Source organism: Dendrobium catenatum, unplaced genomic scaffold (genome assembly GCF_001605985.2).
Source record: "Dendrobium catenatum unplaced genomic scaffold, ASM160598v2 original_scaffold_109250, whole genome shotgun sequence".
In the NCBI taxonomy this organism is placed as follows: Eukaryota; Viridiplantae; Streptophyta; class Magnoliopsida; order Asparagales; family Orchidaceae; genus Dendrobium; species Dendrobium catenatum.
Window position 1 is genome coordinate 551,070 of NW_021427685.1, and position 21,399 is coordinate 572,468.

The 21,399-nt window shown below is 34.6% G+C and overlaps 1 protein-coding gene across 1 annotated transcript in view; it reads right to left on the reverse strand.

Annotated features, from left to right (window-relative positions):
• LOC110110206 (carboxyl-terminal-processing peptidase 3, chloroplastic) overlaps window positions 1–19,886 on the reverse strand; it is a 36,673-nt gene extending 16,787 nt beyond the window's left edge. Inside the window, exons 1-6 of the mRNA XM_020841586.2 lie at window positions 19,447–19,886; window positions 19,271–19,352; window positions 18,525–18,655; window positions 18,018–18,104; window positions 17,220–17,298; window positions 16,804–16,892 (exon numbers count right to left, since the gene is read on the reverse strand). Of these exons, the coding sequence (XP_020697245.1) occupies window positions 16,804–16,892; window positions 17,220–17,298; window positions 18,018–18,104; window positions 18,525–18,655; window positions 19,271–19,352; window positions 19,447–19,761 (783 nt within the window). The 5' untranslated portion in view covers window positions 19,762–19,886. The remainder of the gene's footprint in view (window positions 1–16,803; window positions 16,893–17,219; window positions 17,299–18,017; window positions 18,105–18,524; window positions 18,656–19,270; window positions 19,353–19,446) is intronic.
• Between the last annotated feature and the right edge of the window lie 1,513 nt (window positions 19,887–21,399).

Consider the following 21,399-nt stretch of genomic DNA (forward strand, 5'->3'; position numbering starts at 1 on the left):
TCCCTCCCATAGGGATTTCACTCTCGTCCTCTCTCAAGAAAAACAAGTGCAAACACACAAATTTTATTAGAATTCCATCCTCCAAATACAAGAGAAGGGGCCTCTATATATAGGCCTCAAGAGAAATTAAAAGACACATTCGCCCCTTGGGCTTACATAAGAAAAGAGGGTAAAAAGGAAAATTGCAAAACTAAATTAAAATACACTTAATAAACGAAAATAAAACAAAGTGATCTCGGTCGTCGATCTTCAGCTCCTCGGATTGGCATGGACAGTTGGGATGTCCGCATCACTAACATAATAGATTTTTCAGTGTTAATAATTTATCTATATATATCATACCTAGAAGCATATTTAAAACACAACAAATAAAAGACAGATCTTTATTAAACTTTCAAATAAAGTTACATACCAAAAAGTCTGACTGCACAGCTTCCTACTTTGGCTTCTATGCACGACCAAAATATATGTACAAAAATGCCTTAACCCCCTCCTCCTTCGTTTAACCCATTGGGCTCCTTACCCTTTATTACAGTAGAACCACTGCTAATGAGTAAAAGTTTAATGAAATATAATCATAATATAAAAAATAAGAAATATAAAATTAGCAGTAATTTATAAATAATATTAAGATTTCTATAAGAATCATAAGCTATATAAGAAATCAATGCATATTTAAATTTTGACGTTTCCTGTTCTGTTTACTTTCCAATACTCTAGGAAAATCATATAATGACTATAAGTTTTTGCACACTTACAACTTTCTTATTAAAGATTGAGTCTTAATTACCGACTTTTAGAAATAAAATTACAGTTCTCTCATTCAAGTTTTTTGCACACTTACAGCTCTCTCATTCATGCTTACATTTTGTTTTTTAAATTTTGGGAATTATAATTCACCCCTCTATTGAAATTTAGTTCTCGAAATTTATTGTCTTAGCGGCAATCAAATAAATGAGATAATTTCAGTATAATATCATCTTCTTTCTCCTGGGTCACTTTTTTTCCGGTCAATATTTTTTGTTCTCTTTAACATAAGGGAACTGACGGCTTCTGAGCTGTCTAATATCAAAATTTAGTATTCTTTCTAGTTCCTCGGTATAAATCAAATTCTTCTGTAGGTCAATTTCATCATGTTAAATTCTCTGATGGACATTTGTAACTCATTTCTTTAGCAGTGATACATATAAAATATTATAAATATATGGCATGTCAGCTGAAAGAGCAAGTCTATAAGCAACCTTACCAACCAATCTTCTCAATAATTTCAAAAGGTACTATATACTAGAACTCAATTTGCCTGTTTGCCCAAATATGGATGTCCCTTTCACTGGTTTAGCATTCGAGAATACAAAGTCACCAACTATAAAGTCTGCTGCTTTGTGCTTCGGATCATAATATTTTTGTTAATGATCCTGAGCAGCTTGCAATCTATCTCTGATTAATCTGATTTATTTCTATTGCTTCATTAATTAGTTCTAGGCTTATTAGTCTTTCTCTAACTTTAACCCAAGTTAAAGGAGTTATGCACTTTCTACTATAAAGTGCTTCATACGGTGCCATTTTTATACTAGATTAATAGTTATTTTTGTAGGCAAATTTTATTAATGGTATGGGGTCATCCAATCTACCTCCAAAATCCAAAACAAAGTCTCAACAAGTATTCCAATACCTGAATTATTCTTTCAGATTGTTCATTAGTATGACAATTGAAAGTTGTATTGAAGTGTAGGTTTGTACCCAAGCTTTCATGAATGCTTTTCCACAATTTAAAAGTGAATTTACTATCTCTTTCTAAAACAATAACTTTGGGATATCATGCAATCTGACAATATCTTTCACATATAGGTGCGCCAATTGTCTACTAATTTAGTTTGTTTGATAGACAAAAAGTGAGCTAATTTTTTTTCAGTTGGTCAATAATCACCCAAATGATGTTATATCCCTATTTGAATCCGAAAAATCTAATAACAAAATCCATTGAAATATCTTCCCACTTCCACGCAAGGATAGGTAGTGATTATAATAACCTAATAGGTCACTAATATTCATCTTTCACAATTTGACATACTTCACAGTTAAACACATTCAACAACATCTTTCTTCATATCTGACCAACATTAAATTTATTTCAAATCTTTATACATTTTGGAATTTTTTGGATAAATTGTGTAGCCAGAGTGATGAGCTTCTTGCAAAAAAAATTTTCTTAAGTCTGGATCATTGAGTACCTATAGTCAAGATTTATGCTTAATAATTTTATCGGCATTAACATAAATATTTGGTCTCTTCTTTGACTGAGCCTGCTTCATTAACTTTGAAAACTCACTATCAACCTTTTGAGCTTCTTTGATCCAATCTGTTAAAGTTGATTTTTACTGTCATCTAATATAAGTATTCCACATTTTTAAAATTTATAACCTCAAATTATAGATTCTCCATTTCTTTGATCAATTGAACCTCTTGAGTAATCTTACAATTCATCATTCCTGTGGATTTGCGACTTAAAGCATTGACCACAATATTGGCTTTTTTAGGACAAGACAAAATATACATATAATAATTCTTGATTAACTTCAATCACCTTCTGTCTCAAAATTAGTTCTTTCTATGAAAATATATAATTTAAGCTCTAATGATCAGTAAAGATTTCACATCTTACCTCATATAGCGAATGCCTCTAATTTTCAAAGCAAACACAATTATTGTCAGCTCTAAATTATGAGTAGGATAATTTCTTTCATGTGGCTTCACCTGTCTCAATGTATATGCAATTACCTTTCTATTTTGCATTAAAATACATCCTAAACCTTTTAAAAATCATCACTATAAATTTGAAATCCTTATCTTCCTAATAGAATTGTCAACATTGGTGTTATAGTCAGATGTATCTACAAGGTTTGAAAACTCTTCTCACATTTTGTAGTCCATTCAAAGTTAACATCCTTTCTCATTAGCTAGAACAGGGGCATAGCAATTTGTGAGAATACTTTAACAATTTTCCTATAGTACCTAGCCAATCCCAAAAAAGCTATGAACCTCTATTATATTCTTTGGTGTGGACCATTCCAAGATTGCTTTCATCTTTTGTGTATCTACTAAAATTCCTTCACTACTCATAATATGCCCCAAGAAAGTAAACTCCTTAGCTTAAATTCACATTTTAAATATTTTGCATATAATTAATTTTTCCTCAATGTTTTCAAAGCTATCTATAAATGCTCAATGTACTCATCATCAATCTTTGAGTATATCAAAATATCATCAATGAAAATAATCACAAACTAATCTATATAAATTTTGAAAATAGATTCATCATATTCATAAAAATTGTATGAGCATTTATCAACCCAAAAGGCATGACTACAAACTCAAAATGACACTATCTGGTCCCAAAAGTTTATCTTACTTATATCTGCTTCTTTAACTCATTTGATGATATCCTGATCTCAAATCAATTATGGAAAATACTGCGGCACATTTATTAATGATGATCACTTTGTTTAGCTCACGGTAATCAATACACATTTGCATAGATCCATTTTTCTTGTATAAAAAAGTACATGTGCACTCCAAGGTGACCAACCTGCCCTGATGAATCCTTTATCGATCAATTCCTATTATTGAGCTTTCAATTCATGCAATTCCTTTTAAGTCATTCTATAAGGAGATTTGAAGATTGTTGATGTTCCTGGTTGCAACTCGATCCCAAATTTAACTCTTTCCTTTTAGGTGATAGTCCAAGAAACTCTTCAAGAAATTGATAGGAAGTACTTGAGTTTGCAAGTAACCGTAAGGGTAATACTTGAGTTCGCAAGCAAACCTACCAAGAATTGGCAAAAACATCAAGAAATAGGGCTGATTTCAAGAAGAAATCAACAAGAACCATGCAAGAAATTTAGTAGATTGGAGAAGAAACACAAGTGAAATACTTTGATTCAATCCACGAATTAGAAAAACAAAGCAATATACAAATTTCTTCAATTTGAGAGGAAGAAATACTCTCTAAATCTCTAGCAAAGCCTAGAGCCCAACCCTAAACCTCAAAATTCAGCAAATCTTAAGATAACCAAACCCTAGCCTCCACAAGACTAGTTAAAGCCAAAGGAAGCTTAACAAAATCCCTAAAACAACCCTCCATTCAAAATTTCCCTCCTAAACACTATTTACTTAAGCAATGGGCCCCACTTGGGCTTTCGCCCCCCTCATGATTCCACCCAAGCTTGGGCCGCCGGATATAACAGTGACCGGTCCCTGTTGGACCGGTTCAGCCGACCCCTCCTGGGCCGGCAATGTAACATAAATACATCTGAAAATTTTTAAACAATAGCAACAATCTATAATGCCTGAATATCTTTCTTGAACACCTCAATTTTGGCTAAGAACACTAACTCACCCCTCAAATATTTACCCATCTTTATTGCACTAATAAGAGAGGATATTACATTCTTCTTACAAGGAAAATAGGAGATGTTCCCATTTGGTAAATTAAACTTTATCCTTTTCTTTCAACATTTAATTGTAGCAAAATATTTAACTAGCCAATTCATTCCAAAAATGATATCAAAAATTTTAATAGGCACTAAAATCAGTTCTATTGAAAATTTTGTATCCTAAAAATCAAGATTAAGAAAAAAACATCATATTAGCATGCAAACTATTCCCTATTGGCATCATAACACAAAAGTGTAAGACTTACAGTGCTAACTAGAGGTGTAAGTGAGCCGAGTTGGCTCGCGAGCCAGCTCTAGCTCGACTCGTTAACGAGCTTGTGAGCCAAGCATATCGAGCCACGAGCTCGAGCTCAAACTCAAGCTTATTTTTTAAATGAGCTCGAGTTTGAGCTTAATGAGGCTCGACTCACAAGCTCCTGAGCCGGCTCATAAATAATTAATTATTTAATAAAATTTTTATATATTAAGATAATATAAAATATTTATTATATATTAATACAATTATTATATTATACAATAATAGTCAATAGCTATAAATATTAAAAAAAAAACTAATTTCAAGATAAAGCTGTACGCATTTAAGGCTATATAATTATTACAATAGCTGTACACATTCCTATTTTTGGAGAGAGCTTCTATAACAGCCTAAAATAATTATTTTTTAAAATAGTTATTAAAAAGGTCTTTTTGAGACCAAGTTCATAATTTCGAAAAAACAAAAACAAAATAAAACCAGCTATCTACATACTCCACAGTCGAGGCTCTTCGATCGAGGAAGGATGGACGACGTGGAGGCTCGCTCGGTCTTGGAAGGAGGATGAGCGGAAGACAGTCTAGACCGCCTAGGCTCGTGCCGGCTCGAGATCGTTTATAGTGGGATGAGCTCGAGTTCGAGTCAGCTTTCTGACTGATGAGCTGAGCTCAAAAGTGTCAAAACTCGACTTGACTCGACTCGTTTACACCTCTAGTCTCAACATATAAATCAGAACAAAATTATTCAAAAAATAAATGAATGCGATGCAACAGAATAAAAAAATCTTGTTAAATTTATTTGAATTTAGAAGTATACCTGTAACTAATTCCTCTAAATCATTTCCTTCCTGAAGTGTGATGGCACATACTCTAGTTTTTACCATTGGATTACCTTTAACATCTGACACTTCTCCCATGCACTGATTGCTTACCTTTGAGTGCTTGCTTTCCCTAAAAATGAGCTTTCCCTACTTGATGGCTATCCATATATCTCTTATACTGTCCTTGCTCCTAATATCCATATGGTCTGACATTGCTTCTTTTCTCCAAAGGGTGATCCACCTTGAGATGACCCAATTCACCACATTTAAAACAACTTCCAGAACCCACTAAACACTTACCAAAATACCTCTTCTCACACTATCACAAAACATTTCTCAGGCCGGATTGACTTATGCTTATTATCAAATTTAGGCTTCTTATTTCTAAATAGCTCCTTTCTTCAAACATCTTTCATTTGTCTATTTATTGATGCTCCTAACTGTGCTTAGAGAAATTCGATTCATTTTCAATTCTTCTGGCTTACTCTTCTAGGACTGAGAATTTGCTTATACCAAAAGGAGTCAATGCTAGTTTCAATTGATCCCTGAGACCTCTCAAAAATCTGTTACATGTTTTTCTCTTGAGTACTGACATAATGTGGTGTATAATGGGATAGGGAAGTATACTTTGCTTCATATTGCATAATTGTCTTTGAACTCTGAGTCAGATTGAAGAATTCATCTTGAAGGGCAAGTCTGGTTCAAGGAGGAATAAATCAGTCTCTGAATACCCTCACAAAATCATCCTATTATATACTGGTGATAGGCATCACTCCAAATTTCTCTCTATGCTACATTTGCAAACATCTTCTACATCACCTTCCAGGACAAATGTGGACAACACTACCCTCCTATTATTAGAACAAATTATACCATCCAGGATTTTCTGTATGTCAACAACCAGTCTTCTATTATTGTTGGATCACTTGCACCTTTGAATATTGATGGTTTAAAAGTCTGAAATAGCCTCGAATGCTAATACACTTCACTGCCAAACTCAGTTCACTATAGATGTCATTTTATCTACTATTTATGAGATCATATGTACAATATGATGAAGTTCTTTATATTATCCCCCTTTTTTATTATGTTTCTCTCAAAGTTATTTTCAACCTGCATTTCTATTTCTATACCTGGCCTTGATGAATGACCAATTAATCTTTCTAGCACTTCCTGACGCATGTTACTCTGAAAATATACATATATAAATAATTTATATAATACTTGCGATCATTTAAAATTTTAAACCAAATTATGCTATGTTTATTCAACTCTACTAAAAGAAATGCATAGTTCTCTATAGAATGAATGCATAGTTCAATCCAACTTATACCCCTGTATAAATCAAATTCACTTAATCTCCTCCTACTTCATTTCTAAATCCAATTATACTTCCTTTACATTTGATTTAGCTCTGATACTAATTTCTATCAAACTGAATTTCAACCCCCCTTCAGTTAACCTGGAGTGTAATAAATATATCTCTTACTAACACCCATCCTGATTATTTCTATCAGAATCGGTTGAGTAGGAAATAATCAATTTAGACTATCCTAACATAATAGATTTTTTAGTATTAACAATTTATCTACATATTTTATACCTGGAAGCATATTTAAAACATATCATATAAAATACAGAGCTTTACTAAACTTTCAAATAAATGTATATACTAAAAAGTTTGACTATACAGCTTTCTACTCTGGCTTTTATGCACAACCAAATCATATGTACAAAAATGCCTTAAACCTCCTTCCTAGAGTCCAGTAGGCTCCTTCCCTTTTTCTGCAATACAACAACTACTAATGAGCTAAAACTTAATGAAATATATAACCATAATAGAAGAAATAAAAAACATAAAATTGACAGTCAGTTGTAAATAATATTAGGATTTCTATACAGATCATAAGCTATATAAGAAATCAATGTATATTTATCTTTTCACATTTCATGTTTTGTTTACTATCTAATATTTGAGGATAATCATATGATGACTATACATTTTTACATACTTATAGCACTCTCATTCAAGACTGAGTCCGAATTTCTAACTTTTAGAAGTGGGAGTACAACTCTCTTATTCAAGATTGAATCTGAATTTCCAACTTTTAGAAGTGAGAGAGTTTGATACATCCTGTATGGTCCCCAAGACTTATCTCGTCAGGTCTTTCTTCTTTACTTATGTGTGTCTATCCCCCATAATATGATTTTTATAATTTACTTTTTCATTAGCTTCACATTTTCATAATATACCTTTGTATGTCCAGTAATCATCAACTAACAATTGCAGAGATTAAGTGCACAAGTAAATAATAAATGTGCTTAATATGAAAAGAATTGCTACCACAATTAAATAAATATGCTGCCACAATTATATAAAAATGTTATTTTTTTCTTATACCACAGATTGAATATCTCACCATGTTCTGTAGGATAGGAGGATGAATTTTGTTCTCCCACAATACCCCAACCTCCTTTCCTCTTATATACGACATAAAGAATACATATTTGCCTTTCAAAAATACATTCCAACTTATTATTTTTGAAATCAACCAAAAAGGACAGTAAAATTTTACCACAAATAAATTTCTTCTCATTCAAAATAATTTCCTTCCCTCCTAAACCTCCTTCCGCACTACTCCCCTGGCTTTTCCTTTCCCTTCCTTTTCTTATACCGCAGCAGCCTTTCCCTGCTCACCTCCTACTCGCAGCTTACTACAAACTCTAGCAAACGAAGTGGTGGGTGGGAGGACGAATGGGAAAAAAAGCTTAGTTAATTAATACAGGTATTCCACTAATATATTATAATATAATCCCTACTCCACTAATACATTCCAGCCACACCAACTGTATGATCCAACCCCCAATAATTGGTCCCTTTCGTGCATAGAGAAGTGGATGTGCAACAGTGCATTTAGTGAAATAAATATATAGATTAGTTGTGGAGGATGCAAGCAAAAGGAACAATTAATTAATTAAATGTTAAATAACATTTAATTAAATGCCTATGTTTAAATATTATTAAATAAATTTATATTATTAGGCTTGAAAATTATATACACTTCTATATATCAAAATGCTCAAAACTAAAAATAGAATTTAATGAATATAATTTTGATGTTTTTCATATGTGTGATGAAAATGAGGTAGACTTTTGTTAACCTCTGTATAAACAAAAGAGAGAGAAGAAGCTAAAAATCCAGCATACATACCTTGAATCCATCGGATCCTCAAAATCATGCCGAGATAGCGCCGATTCGGCGCCGTTCGCATCACTTCTCCGTAAATCTGGCGTAAATCCTGCATCGTCGCCTCGATCGAACGCCCTTAGACGTCGTTAAATACCAAACCAAGACGAAGGCTCTGGCTGCTCGTTCGGCTCTTCTCCCACATATGCAAATCCTCTGCCCGACGCTCCCTCCGATCTCCTCCTCTGCCTTTACTGACCCCAAGCCGAGAGAGAAAGAGAAAGAAAGACCGATCCACATACCTGAAGCCGACTTCCCCACTCTGAGCCCCGCCGAGCTCCTTCGTCTCTGTCCATCTCCTCCCTATAGCCGTCCGACTCCATTCAACCGAGCTCTAATAGAGCTCGTCTCTTCCCGTCGAATCCGGCTCCGATCCCATCCCGTTCGACTCCAGGAAGCCGCAACCCTCCGACGACGCTCCTCTCTTGTCGGATTGAACTCACGACATTTTGATCAGGGTAAAACCGATAGCTCGGTTGCTATGAAGGTAACTTTCTCCCTTATGCTCGTTCGGCCAAATCCCGTAGACCTGCTGAACCGCAAAGGGAGGAAAGGGAGAGGTTATGTAATTTTTTATTAAAATTAATGTTGATTAATTTTAATCAAAATTAATAATAATTATTAATTAATTAGTCTTAATAAAAATTTTATTTTAATTAATTATAATTAATTTTAATTAAAGAAATTGGAATATATATTAATTATTTTTTAATCTTGATAATCTATGCATTGGGGAGGCACGATTGGTATATATTTTTAAATGTATAATATAAATAATACGTATGCCAAACTACATAAATATAGTATGTAATTATTTTTTGTCATTTACAAGTGTCTTTGCTTAGCTTTAATTTTTTTTCTAAAGGCTTGATGTTGTTTGTTGTTGTTGTTGATTTATATCAATATTAAGAAGGATAGGAGTAATTGTAAATAGTCGCAAAATATTTGATCTTTTGACCAAGTTTCAGAAGCAACGATAACATAATTTTGTTTAAAATTGAAGATTCGATGGATGAAAATGTATTCTTTAAAAGTTTTTAAATAAAAATTTAAAGAGAAATCTTTTTAATGAGCATCGAAGATTAGTGATGATACATCATCAATTATCCAACAATTGAAGTTGAGTTAGGTTGAAGATATTTTATGGCCAAGGTTTGTGTCTAAATGATACAATTCTGAGATTTGGAGAATTGTGAGAGATGTGGGTGTTTGGTTGACAAAATATATTAATGAAATTTAATATACTGAAGAATGCATTTATAGGTTTTTGATAAAACTATATTATGGAATCTTAAAAATTTGAAGGATAAACTTTTCAAGAAAGGAATAAATACATTCGATGCATCCTTAAAGAAAAAATGGGGCCAATATATGGACCAAACTGAAGGATAAAAGGACAAAAAGGCTCTTGGCCAGACAATTATAGAAGCTTCCTCAAGAGAGGGGTAAAATGTATAAAAATAATAATACCACAGTAAATCTCTGCAATTATGAAAATTAAAATATAAGACGCAATAAAAGCTGTGATCTCGTCTTATGGTGTATCTCCAAGCTCTGATGTACAATCAGATATTTTTTTAGGTTTTAAAAATCTCAAAATATTTATTTTGGACATTCATGAATGAAGTTGGAAGCTTTTTTCCCCGGGGCGTCATGATTCCTGGGTATTCTGTATATGAAATGTTGTTTTCTTTGACATTCGAAACATTTTATTTTGCATCTAAATTTTGGTGATAAATTATACTTTTATTTTGCAATTTTCCATTTTTATTATTTGCTAATTATGGTTACAAGGATGGTTTACATAACTTTCTTGCTAGATCATGATTTCATTGTTTTGTTTTGTTCCTTGGCAGGGAGATGGAGTCACAGCAATTCTGTAAGTGCTTTTATCCTTTCTTGATTCTGTGTACTTGGCTAGTTTGCTTCTACTTGTTATAGTGTTTCTAATTTTTGCTTTCATATTTTATTTTAAGATCTATACTTCGCCAAGTCACGAGTCTTGGGCAATAGTCATTTGGTGGACACTAAGCGCTTCGGTAGCCTACATGTTGCCCTTTAACAGGTGCATGGTTTTGGCCTCCACCACCCGATGCATACAGTCTTTGAATGTTCTTCTGAATTCTGTTTTCTTGAAAATTCTCATTTCCACGGCATACCCAAACTGGGTCTGGGAGGGAAACAAAGCTGAAATGCTAAATCCCTCATATTTTTCTTCACGATCCCCAAATACAACTGGAGCATCAGCCACCCCACTTTCCAGTCCATTGGCACTATTTCTGAAGCGCCTAATCGAAATGGTCTATACGGCTACGAGGAATGATACGAAAACCCGAAAGACTCGATCTTTTGTGCAGCCATCTTCATGGGTAAGCAATTCCTCGAAGATTTTAATGCTTCGTTTGGGAAGCTTTTTTTACTGTTTTTAAATTTTTTTAAACGAAAGATTGGTTTAAGAAGCAATAAAAAGCCGTCAACAAAGCCTTAATGCAACTTGGTGATGATCTATATGTAATTCTTTTTAAATCTTGAAGGTATTTCAACGCGGAGTGGGAGTAATTAGTGCTGGATCCTGCACCACCTGTACTGGGAGGTAAGGACCATGCTAGAGGCAATGGAAAGTCATATTATAGCAATAGTATTTCTCGGCCCCACCACAGTTCCCTTTTTCCCAATAGGGGCAAGGAAGGTGGAGTAACTCTCATCTCACTCAACCTCAACCTCTAAGACATAGGTGGTTTCTATGGTTATCTGTCTCACTCCGCAAACGGAGTTTCAAATCTGGTAAAGGATTTTGATTGGATATGGTGGGGGAGGAAGGGTTAGCCCACCCATGGATCCACTTCGATGGGGGAATGGCGGGTGGTGGGAGTTCCGTTCAACCCAAGCCAAGCTCCTCAGTCCGAAGCTTTCTTCAAGGAGGAGGCACCACCATGGATCGAGTTGCTCGCAGCCGATTCGAAAATGGTTATACATCAGCGGATGCCACCGCCTACCGTATCCCGCGCCACATTACATGTGATCTTAATGTCTCTTTGTTCTTTTTCCTGTGAATTATCATAAATTTGCATTAAATGTTGGTTTCATATAAGGCCCAACAACTAAATGGCAGTCTTCTGGGCTTGGTATTTTGTGGGACAATGTATAATGGCCTGAGTGAATGGTCAGGGTTTTCAAAATAATAATCTTAAAGTTTTTAAATTAAATACTGAAAATTATGAGGCTTATTTATGCAATGGGTGTGAAATGATCTTGGGTGCGTTTTGTTCTTATTGTCAGAAAAAAAAAGTTGATGCAAGAGCAGCAGATTGTTGCTTATGTGTACTGATTTTTAATGAGCTTTATTTCATGGTATGTGCGCCATACTGGTTTCTTAATTGATGTTTAATCAGAATATACATTCAAGTGAGTTCTTAATCATTTGAAAATTTTTAGCATTCAGTGTACTATCGTACACTTTTATAATATATGAATATATAATATGTGACAGGCAAATTATTACGTGCGGGTTCATATTTTTCATTTCCTATTTTATCATGTGTAATATGTATTGATGATGTGGTGATGTGTTTTGATCTGGTTTCATGAAGATCATTACATGTGGATAAGCATGGCATGGGCTGTGATTGCTTGTAAAGAGGTGGTGTGAGGTGGTACCACATGATTCCTATTGTTTTTTCATATAGTGACTTGCAATTACAGCGCTAAATAGGATCTCATACATGGCTTAAGCAACATGCATAAATACATAGATGATGATGGATGTATATTATCATGCTTCCTGCTACATGAATGTTACTGAGTAAATTTGCATTGTTATTATGGGAATAATAATGATGCTATTATAATGAATGGGAGTAATGCATATGTAGGAAGATTGCATAAGCATTGTAGAGAATTTTCATACTAAATGGCATATTACAAGCGGAAGATTCAAATGATGTGCACATAAAGAATGGGAGTCATGCCATGCTATGCCAATTAAATGAATAAGAACATATGATTTGATTGCAGTTGAAAAGATTAGGGGTACAACTAGCACGAAATTTTGAAATTGGTTATGAGATATTTTAAGATAAGTTGTATACTTTTATTTATTTATTATCTTTTTTTTCTAATATGCTTATGAACAATTATCATAACAGGCCTTTTTTTAATAATAAGGTAAGTGAAGAAATTTGAAATTTTGAGAACATTTATTAATAAGAAAGAATTACAGTGGAATTTTAGAATCAGGAAATGTTTATGAAGCAAAGGTTCTTTCTCAAGTTAAAAAATATCCCAAAAAGATCTAAATTTGATCATTACAAATTTGAGTCAGAAAATCCTATCAAAAAATTTTGACATCAATTCTCATTTTTTAGGAAAAAAAGTTTTTGGCTCAAATTGCTTGGAATAATTGGATATTCAATAAATAAAAGGTCAAAACAATACAAGTCTTGAAGAATCATACGATGGTGATAATTTAATACAATATAGAACAAAGTATTTCTGTGCCAAGACTTTCAGTTTCTAATAACTGTTCAGTGCATTGTTGGTGTGTTACTTCCAACTTCATCATGCTTCTTTCTTCAACTCAGGGTCCTTGAATAGTGGAAAAGATAAAAACAAAAAGCCATTTTGAAGTCAAAAATTGGCATTTATCCTTAACTTAGTATGATAATTTCCTACACACGATGGATGTGAAATCAAGAATGAGAAGCCTTGGACCAGGGGAGGAATCTTGACATCTTAAGAGATGGGAGCAGAGATTCAAAAAGTAAAAGCTAATCAATAAAACGTTTTCAGGTAAATTACGGAAGGTAAGAGTAGAGAAAGTAGAATTGCTTGTCTGTGAGAGAGGAAGGAGTGGTATCTGGGTTGAGCAGGCTTTCTTGAAGTTCTTCTCATAGTTTCGTAGGCCAAGACTAGTACAATTTTGGGTTCGTCTGTAGTAATTCAATAGCAGGTGCATGTGAAATTTCTGGCCAACACTGCATAATAATGGACATAAAGCATTTCAGGAATGTTCTTTCTGCATAAAATATCGTTCTGATAATTTACAAGCAAGAAATTTTGAGTATATCCAACAAGGTTTGAAATCTTTTAAACTACACAGTTTGGATAGTCTGTACGACTTTGGATTGGTAATGTCCGGTTTAAAAATGCGGAAGATGGTTATTTCTCAAAAGTTTTCTGGTTGAAGTAATAAGGTCTTGCTTGGAAGTTCATTCCACCATATATTTATCTCACTCTAAAACACAAAATTATGAGGAAGTATAAATTCAATATCTTATAGAAGCATCCCTCAACTTTTTTTAACCAAACATCAGATAATGTGTAACTTTCTTCTTTGATTCGGTTTAAGATGGTTCTCCTTATCTTCTTATTACAATAGCTTTTAGTAATAAAAAATTTTATTTATTGTACTAAAAAGGCTGCTTTAAGAAGCATTTAGACAGCCATCCGTTGACTCGTGTATAATCCCAATGTGAAGTAAAAATGGAATCATACCTCTCTATTAAATCTTCTGCAAATCCCTGATAACCTGCTGGCTGAAACCTACGTGCGAAACATTCAAATCCGCACAATCAGCCAAGTTCCGTCGCTTCTCCGTGTTTCCTGCCCAAATCCGTTCCAGCTGGATGCTCTGCTCGTCTTTAAAAAGCAGATGAAAACGAGGGCTTCAGCCTTATCAATACATGGCTTTCCACGTCGTTCGGCCTTCTCCCTTGTCGCTCTTCTTCTCACAGCGCAAATCCTTGCGCGGGGGGGTAATTAACTATAGGGGCTTGCGCCTATAGGAAACCAGAACTCAGATCATAAAGTCCTCACAAAATGAGGGTGAAATCTCTGGGTAGTGTCTTATCTACAAACCCATCTGCCTTCCAAAATTTACCTCGGAACTTATTCAGTTAAAACTCCCTCGCCGAATAAAAAGAAACGTGCGGCGGGGAGGCCGGGGCCGAATTTTCGGAGCCCACAACTTTTGAGAAAAAATTCATGCTTACATTATTATGAAAATTTTGGGTATTATAGAAACAATTGATGAAAAAGGATTCATGTAGCCGACCACACGTAGTGGGGGATAAAGGCTTTATGTTGTTGTTGTTGTTTTTGTATAGAAACAATTGATGTAAGAATCGAGAATCATTATAAGCCAGAGTGAAGAAATTAGTGTCCGGTCATCAAGGCTAAGAGTGAGATTCGACATCATAATTGTGATGTTGAAAAAAATCATCGACAACATATGCCAATTTGTAGACTCCATTTTTAATAGTGCTTTTTTTTTATAAGGATATCTACTAGTTGTCACTACTGACAAAAGCATTAGGGGAGAAGGACATTGGGAATAAAACAACACAACAAAAAGAAAACAAGAAAAAAAAGAATTTATAGCATCGTGATGCTTTACAAATAAGAAAAAAATTTTATGGGGCTCCGCCCTTAAACCCCTAAGCAGGGGGCACGTTGCCCCCCTGTGACCCTCCAACAAATTCTTTATAGAACTCAATCAACAAAATTGAGAATTTAGTCAACAATACAACACGATTTATCGACACAATCTTATTCCATGCAAAACCAATAATATTCTCCCACTTGAAAACTGATTGCGATCAAACTTTCTCCCGATTTGTAGTATCAATCATAGTAATTGTAGTATGGCTCACCCCTGGCCCTCAGTCTTCATGAAAACCAGCTGAAGTTACACATAACTTCAATTTATAAAATATCATTATCTTCGTCAACATGTATGCAGTATTGTGGGTCGTCTATATATTCTCCAAAGATAACTAAACATCTTCCCAAAAAGAACTAATGAAATGATGTCAAAGCTGAATATGCCTCGTTCTGGCATGGAATGCAACATTCTTAACAAGTTGAATAGCACTCATGTTATCATTATACAACTTCTCATTCATTTGTCCTTTTGCTAAATTATGTAATAAAACATTGGAACCATATCATTTCCTTGCTAGCCTCAATGATAGCAATGTATTCATCTTTTGTAGTTGGGAGAGCAATAATTTTCTATAGCTTTGAAACCCAACTCATTGTTGTGTCTCCTAAAGTGAAAATATAACCTATTGTACTCCTACCATCAATATCTCCAACAAGATCAAAATCTACATATTCCTACAATTCAATCCCTACATATCAAAAGCGAAGAGATTTGTCAACTAATTCTCACAAGTATAAAAGAATCCACTCTTGAACCTTAATTAACCATAGTAAAATCCGCATGAATCATTTGATCCTAACTATATGATCAGCTCTGATACCACTTGCTAGGGAACGAACCAAAGGGAAATCTAAATTAGGCCATATACATGAAAGGTTAAACCCATTTTGAAACAAAAAACTTAAACATATGGGTGAAGGCAAGTCACTTGGTATTTTTACACTAACATATTTATCATTTATCCAATGTGAGACTAGATCATAAACCTCATATGCATTAACATCCATGAGCAGAGAATCAATGAGCCCAAATAAATCTTGGAAATGTAGATTGTTCTGGAGCTTCAAGACCATCTTCACATATGAATGATCATAATTAAGTGTGGACAATGAACAGTTAGAAAATCATTTCTCCCTACAAGCTCTCTACATAGTTTAAAAATTAAACTAAGCATCCACATGAGAAAACAATAAGTCTATGAAGTTATCAAATAACTTCTAAGAAATATCTCTTAATCAGGAATAGAAAAAACGCAACTGATAAAAAGTAAAAACTATAAATTTCTGAAAAGACAAATAACTCGCCAAACAATCTAAAATTAATGTTGCTTACCAAATAAATTCAAGGAGGATAATAATCATAATCAAAACTCCATGGCGTATACTTATTCACTCAAATAAATAAATTATAACACTATAATGTCTCAGTGATGTATGAATCATAGGTGCAGTTAGTTCTAGGTAGATAGTGACAGGAAGAAATGGCAAACAATGTCATCCGAACTTTAATATAAAAGGAACTTTTACATATAATGCCAATTCAATAACTAAAAATCAAATATAACAGTGAAAGAAGTTGAGATTTACACTGAGAAGCTTCACTGTTACTGTTGTTCCAATACGCCCTCGGAGTTTTTGGGCCGCCGCTTCACTATTTATTCCAGCAACACTCTCTCCTGAAAGCATGGTGAGTGCAATTAAAAAACTCTTTCCCCAAGAAAGTTTACTTCACATGCAAATTAGTATGCAAACAAGGGAAGAAAATATATGGTGCAGATATTTATGTTGCTTTCATATTAAATTATTTGAATTGGAAAAGAGTGCGGATCTGAAAATGATTATAATTTAAAATGCAAAGTTTCAGAAAAAAAAAAAAGAGAGAAAAATTGTAACTTATATTTTTGTAGTTTGTTAAAAAGATTTTAAAAAAATAAATGAAAGATTCCCGCAACTGAAAAATGCGTGCAAGAGAAGACAAAAAATTAAAAGGTTGTTGAACCAACCATCAATTTCAAGTAGCTCATCTCCTTCATGAATACCAGCCCTGGCTGCTGGGCTTCCCTCAATGCAAGACAAAACAATCTGTAATATCACTTCTACTTGTAAATGAGACCAAAGCTTCATATTTAACCATAAAGATAAAACATATCAACTTTCCAAAAAAATTTAATTTAGCACTAAAAGCTTTGCAGAGGCTGCACACAAGGAGCACTTGAACTTTGTGGCTCCGCAAGCCCTATTTTCATTAGAACAACTTGAAAGATATTAACGAGGTATGTTTTAGGTAATGCATCCGTCTAATGGTCCTTGTCGAGATAATATGAAATGATTGTTTTACAAACATAGACATGTCCCAAATGTGTGATTCATCCATTTTTTGAAATAAATCTTCCTGCCCCATCAATGAGCTTCAATATTTTAGTTTGTTGTGCTATTTCAAGCTACATGCATGGAGAGTAATATGTTCATATATCTCTAACTGACTTTATGCCAAAAAATATCAGAAATAAAATATTTTGGATAAATTTCTTCCTTCAACAAAAAAAACTTTCAGGTGTTACACCTTCAGAGAAGCATAACTTTATGCCCAGCTTTAGGCTGAATTAGAACAATTAATACTACAACCATAATAATTTTCATTAATAATGTTTACGTAGATAATGAGTGTTGTTTTAAAATTTCTAAAGGCAACTTCTAGATTCAATTAATACTTCTTTGTCATAAAAAAGTAGATCTATTAGATCTATAACCACAATTAAAACAAGCAATGAGAGAAAATACGTTTACTAATTGCCACTCACCAAATGTCCAGAATTAGGCTCAAGATTTATGAAAAGGCCAACTCCTTGCAAATTCCCATCGCTGCCTATTCTAAAACTTTGATATTCCTGCATATTAAAGCAGTTGTAAGGATAAGGACAACCATAGCACCCTGTACACAACACCCTTAAATGAACGATCATAGATAAGAAAAACATAGAAACCGTAATCTGCAGAAGCTATTAGGTGAACCAGCGCTGCTGAAATTTTTATATCATTTTTTTTTCTGACAACAGCACCATATTAAAAAGAAAACAAAAAATGATCATCTATTCCAACTATCAAAACACTGGTTTGTAATATCTTGAAAAGGAATGCCCAATCTGCCGTATAATTACAATCCTTAAACAAAACAACTGTAATAAACAAGAGAGAATTTCAAGCCCAAAGACTTCAGACCTCTAAGCTCAAAAAGAACTATTCTTATCCGTAGAAAGAATCAGTACGGATGTTAAAAGGAACAAGCACATCCATATGTATTTTCTAACCTTTGGGCTAATTAATTTAGTGAAAGGATCACCAAGTGTTGATAGCATTCCCCTGATCTTGCTATATGCTGCATCTGCTGATTTCAGCGGAAACATTTCCACCATAGTTTGTTGCAGCTTTGAATCCCAATCTAGATTGCAGGGCATTTTAGCAAGAAATATATCAAGAGAAAACTTGAGGTTGCAAAGTAACATACACCAGAGGTCAAGAACCACCTATAAAATAATAACTGATTTACTACAGTTGTAAGTGAACTTAGCTCACAATTCCCTTGTGCGCTTTTTTGCATCTTTTTCTTTATCAAATTCTATATTTTTACGCGAAACTCTATGTAAAAAAGAATAAAGAGAAAAGCAAGCTAAAAATAAACTTCAATTCTCAAGAGAAACATGAGCTACGCTCACATAATAATTATCTTAAAACAAATGAACAGGAACCAACCAACGAAAAATTCAAATTGTAACAATAAAAGTTTGGTGAGGACCTAACTTGATTTCTCGTAGATAGAAAATATATTTAAAAATGATTTCACCTTCTCTGTTTTGTATTTGAAATCAAAATCGTTACATTTAAGTGAATTTTAAAAGGATTTCTATAAACTTAATGTGGAACTAGCAAATTTAATCACTATGCAAAACAACCTTTTAACTTCAACCAACCAAACGGGGCCTAAAAGAAAAAAATGCCAGATTGTTTTTCACAAATTAGCTTGAGCAGTCTAATTATTTTAAATACTTAAACGAACCTTGATGATTAAACGTAGGGTCAATGAAAGTTTCCCGTACTAATCCCCACGCCTCAACCAGTGTCCTCTGCACTGTATTCACCTAAACAGAGCAGCTAACTCAGCATCACCAACAAAAAAAAAAAAAACATTTAAAAAAATATCTGTACATTCTAAGTTTATCTCGTTTTCCTCACCTCGAGAGCTTTCGAAACCGGGAAGGCCACCGTTAAGGATTCTGCCAAAGCCTGCGCATCGCACCCGCATATAGAGATCAGCACAGCTGCCACCGCCGATAATGCGCTCTTCCCAAGCAATCTTGCCGGCGACATTTCACATCCATCAACCTCATATTTGACGGTTTCGCCATGGCTGCGCACCTCTGATTTCTTCGCAGCAAATGGCCGGAGCTTCGGTTTGACAAGGGATCGCCGGGTATTGAGTATTTTTCGATGGTTACATGAGAGCCTTCGCAGAGTGACGGAGGAGAGATTTCGGGCATTCAGCTCCATAACCTCTCTGCCTCTCTATTGCGGCGTGGGCAGGAAGGGAGACGTGGATGCAGAGCAGGTCACTACTAACAAAGAAGGCGAAAGGTATAGTGAGAAAGTTGCCCGTGTCGCCTACCTGTATCAGTTTGTGGCGGGAGAATAATGGAGTCGGGTCGTCAATTTATGAGGATATTAAAAAAAAAATTGTGGTATTTGTGGAGTACGCGTGTACGCATAAGGAGTTTAGGCTGATTGGTTTGGTTTGAAGGCTGTTTTGCTAGATTTTTTAAAAGGTATATATGATTTTAAATGTCTAATAACAGGAAAATTATTGGGTCAGGTCATCGGACACATCTATACATCTGAAATTCAATAGGAGGATGCCACCTTGCGACCCGACGACCCGACCAACCAAATCGATTTATTTAGCACGTGCTTCTCCATCTACCGCGCAGCCCGACAACCTGACCCGGACCGAAGGTAAAAAGTCATTCTTTTATTAGTTTTTATCTGAAAAGTTGCAAATTAAAACTCGCGCCCTTTCGGTTGACCTTGCTCCCCATCTCCGGCTGCTCATCTTCGTTTGGAATTAATTTTTTTCCTCATCACTTTCATTGCAGAAGCCATGCCGAAGGTCTGTAATTTCTTGCTTGCGTTGAAGTGTCTTGTGTAAATTTTTGTAGCTCGATACCATGCTCGGTACTAAAATTGGTACTTTTCAGGGTTTTGTCACATAGATGGAATTATTTTTTATGGTTTTGAAAGTCAGTTTATGGTTTTGTTTTTTTGTTTCGAGAATGGAAGGGAAATGCTCGGTAGTACGAGCGGTATTTCTCATAATACTTGTCTAGGGTATTCATTTTGTTCGCTTGGTACTTCTCGGTAGCATACTCGATAGTTTGCATGTTACTGAGCATAGTACCGAGCATCGTTCATTTTGTTCTGCTCTCATTTTCTTGCTTGTGTTTTTTTTTATATAATGTTCTACTCTTATTTTGTTCGCTCGGTACTGCTCGGTAGCATACTCGGTATTGTGTATGGTACCGAGCGTAGTACCGAGCAGCATTCATGTTGTTATGCTCTCAATTTCTTGTTTTTTATCCAGTGTTCTGCTCCCATTTTGTTCGCTCGGTACTGCTCGGCAGCATACTCGGTACTCTGTATGGCACCAAGCGTAGTACCGAGCTCTCATTTTATTCTACTATCATTTTCTTCGCTCGGTACCATACTCGATACTCTGCATCGGTATCGTACTCGGCGCTCAATTCCTCCTCGGTATTAGACTCCGTACTCTGCTCGGTACCGTACTCGATACTCTGCATGGAACGTAGAGGTATTTATGTATCCAGTAGTTTGCTTGGTGTATCTCTTAATACTTGTGTATTGTTCCAAAATTGTAGAAATGTTTTCCAAAGATTCATTTCAGGTGCAGAGCTTCTACGTTTAGACAAGTTTGTGATCATTTGAGAAATACATTCGGCAAAGAATTTGTTGATGTTTTGAAGCCGATGCACCTTCATCAATTCCTCTTGTGGTCTGCTTTCCATCAAAACGTTCCTCTTGTTCATATGTTGCTGACCAAGTGGAATTACAAGAAGCAGTGCTTCATAATAAAAGGAAAGAAATTACCTTTCACTTTTGATTAGGTAGCTCTCATCA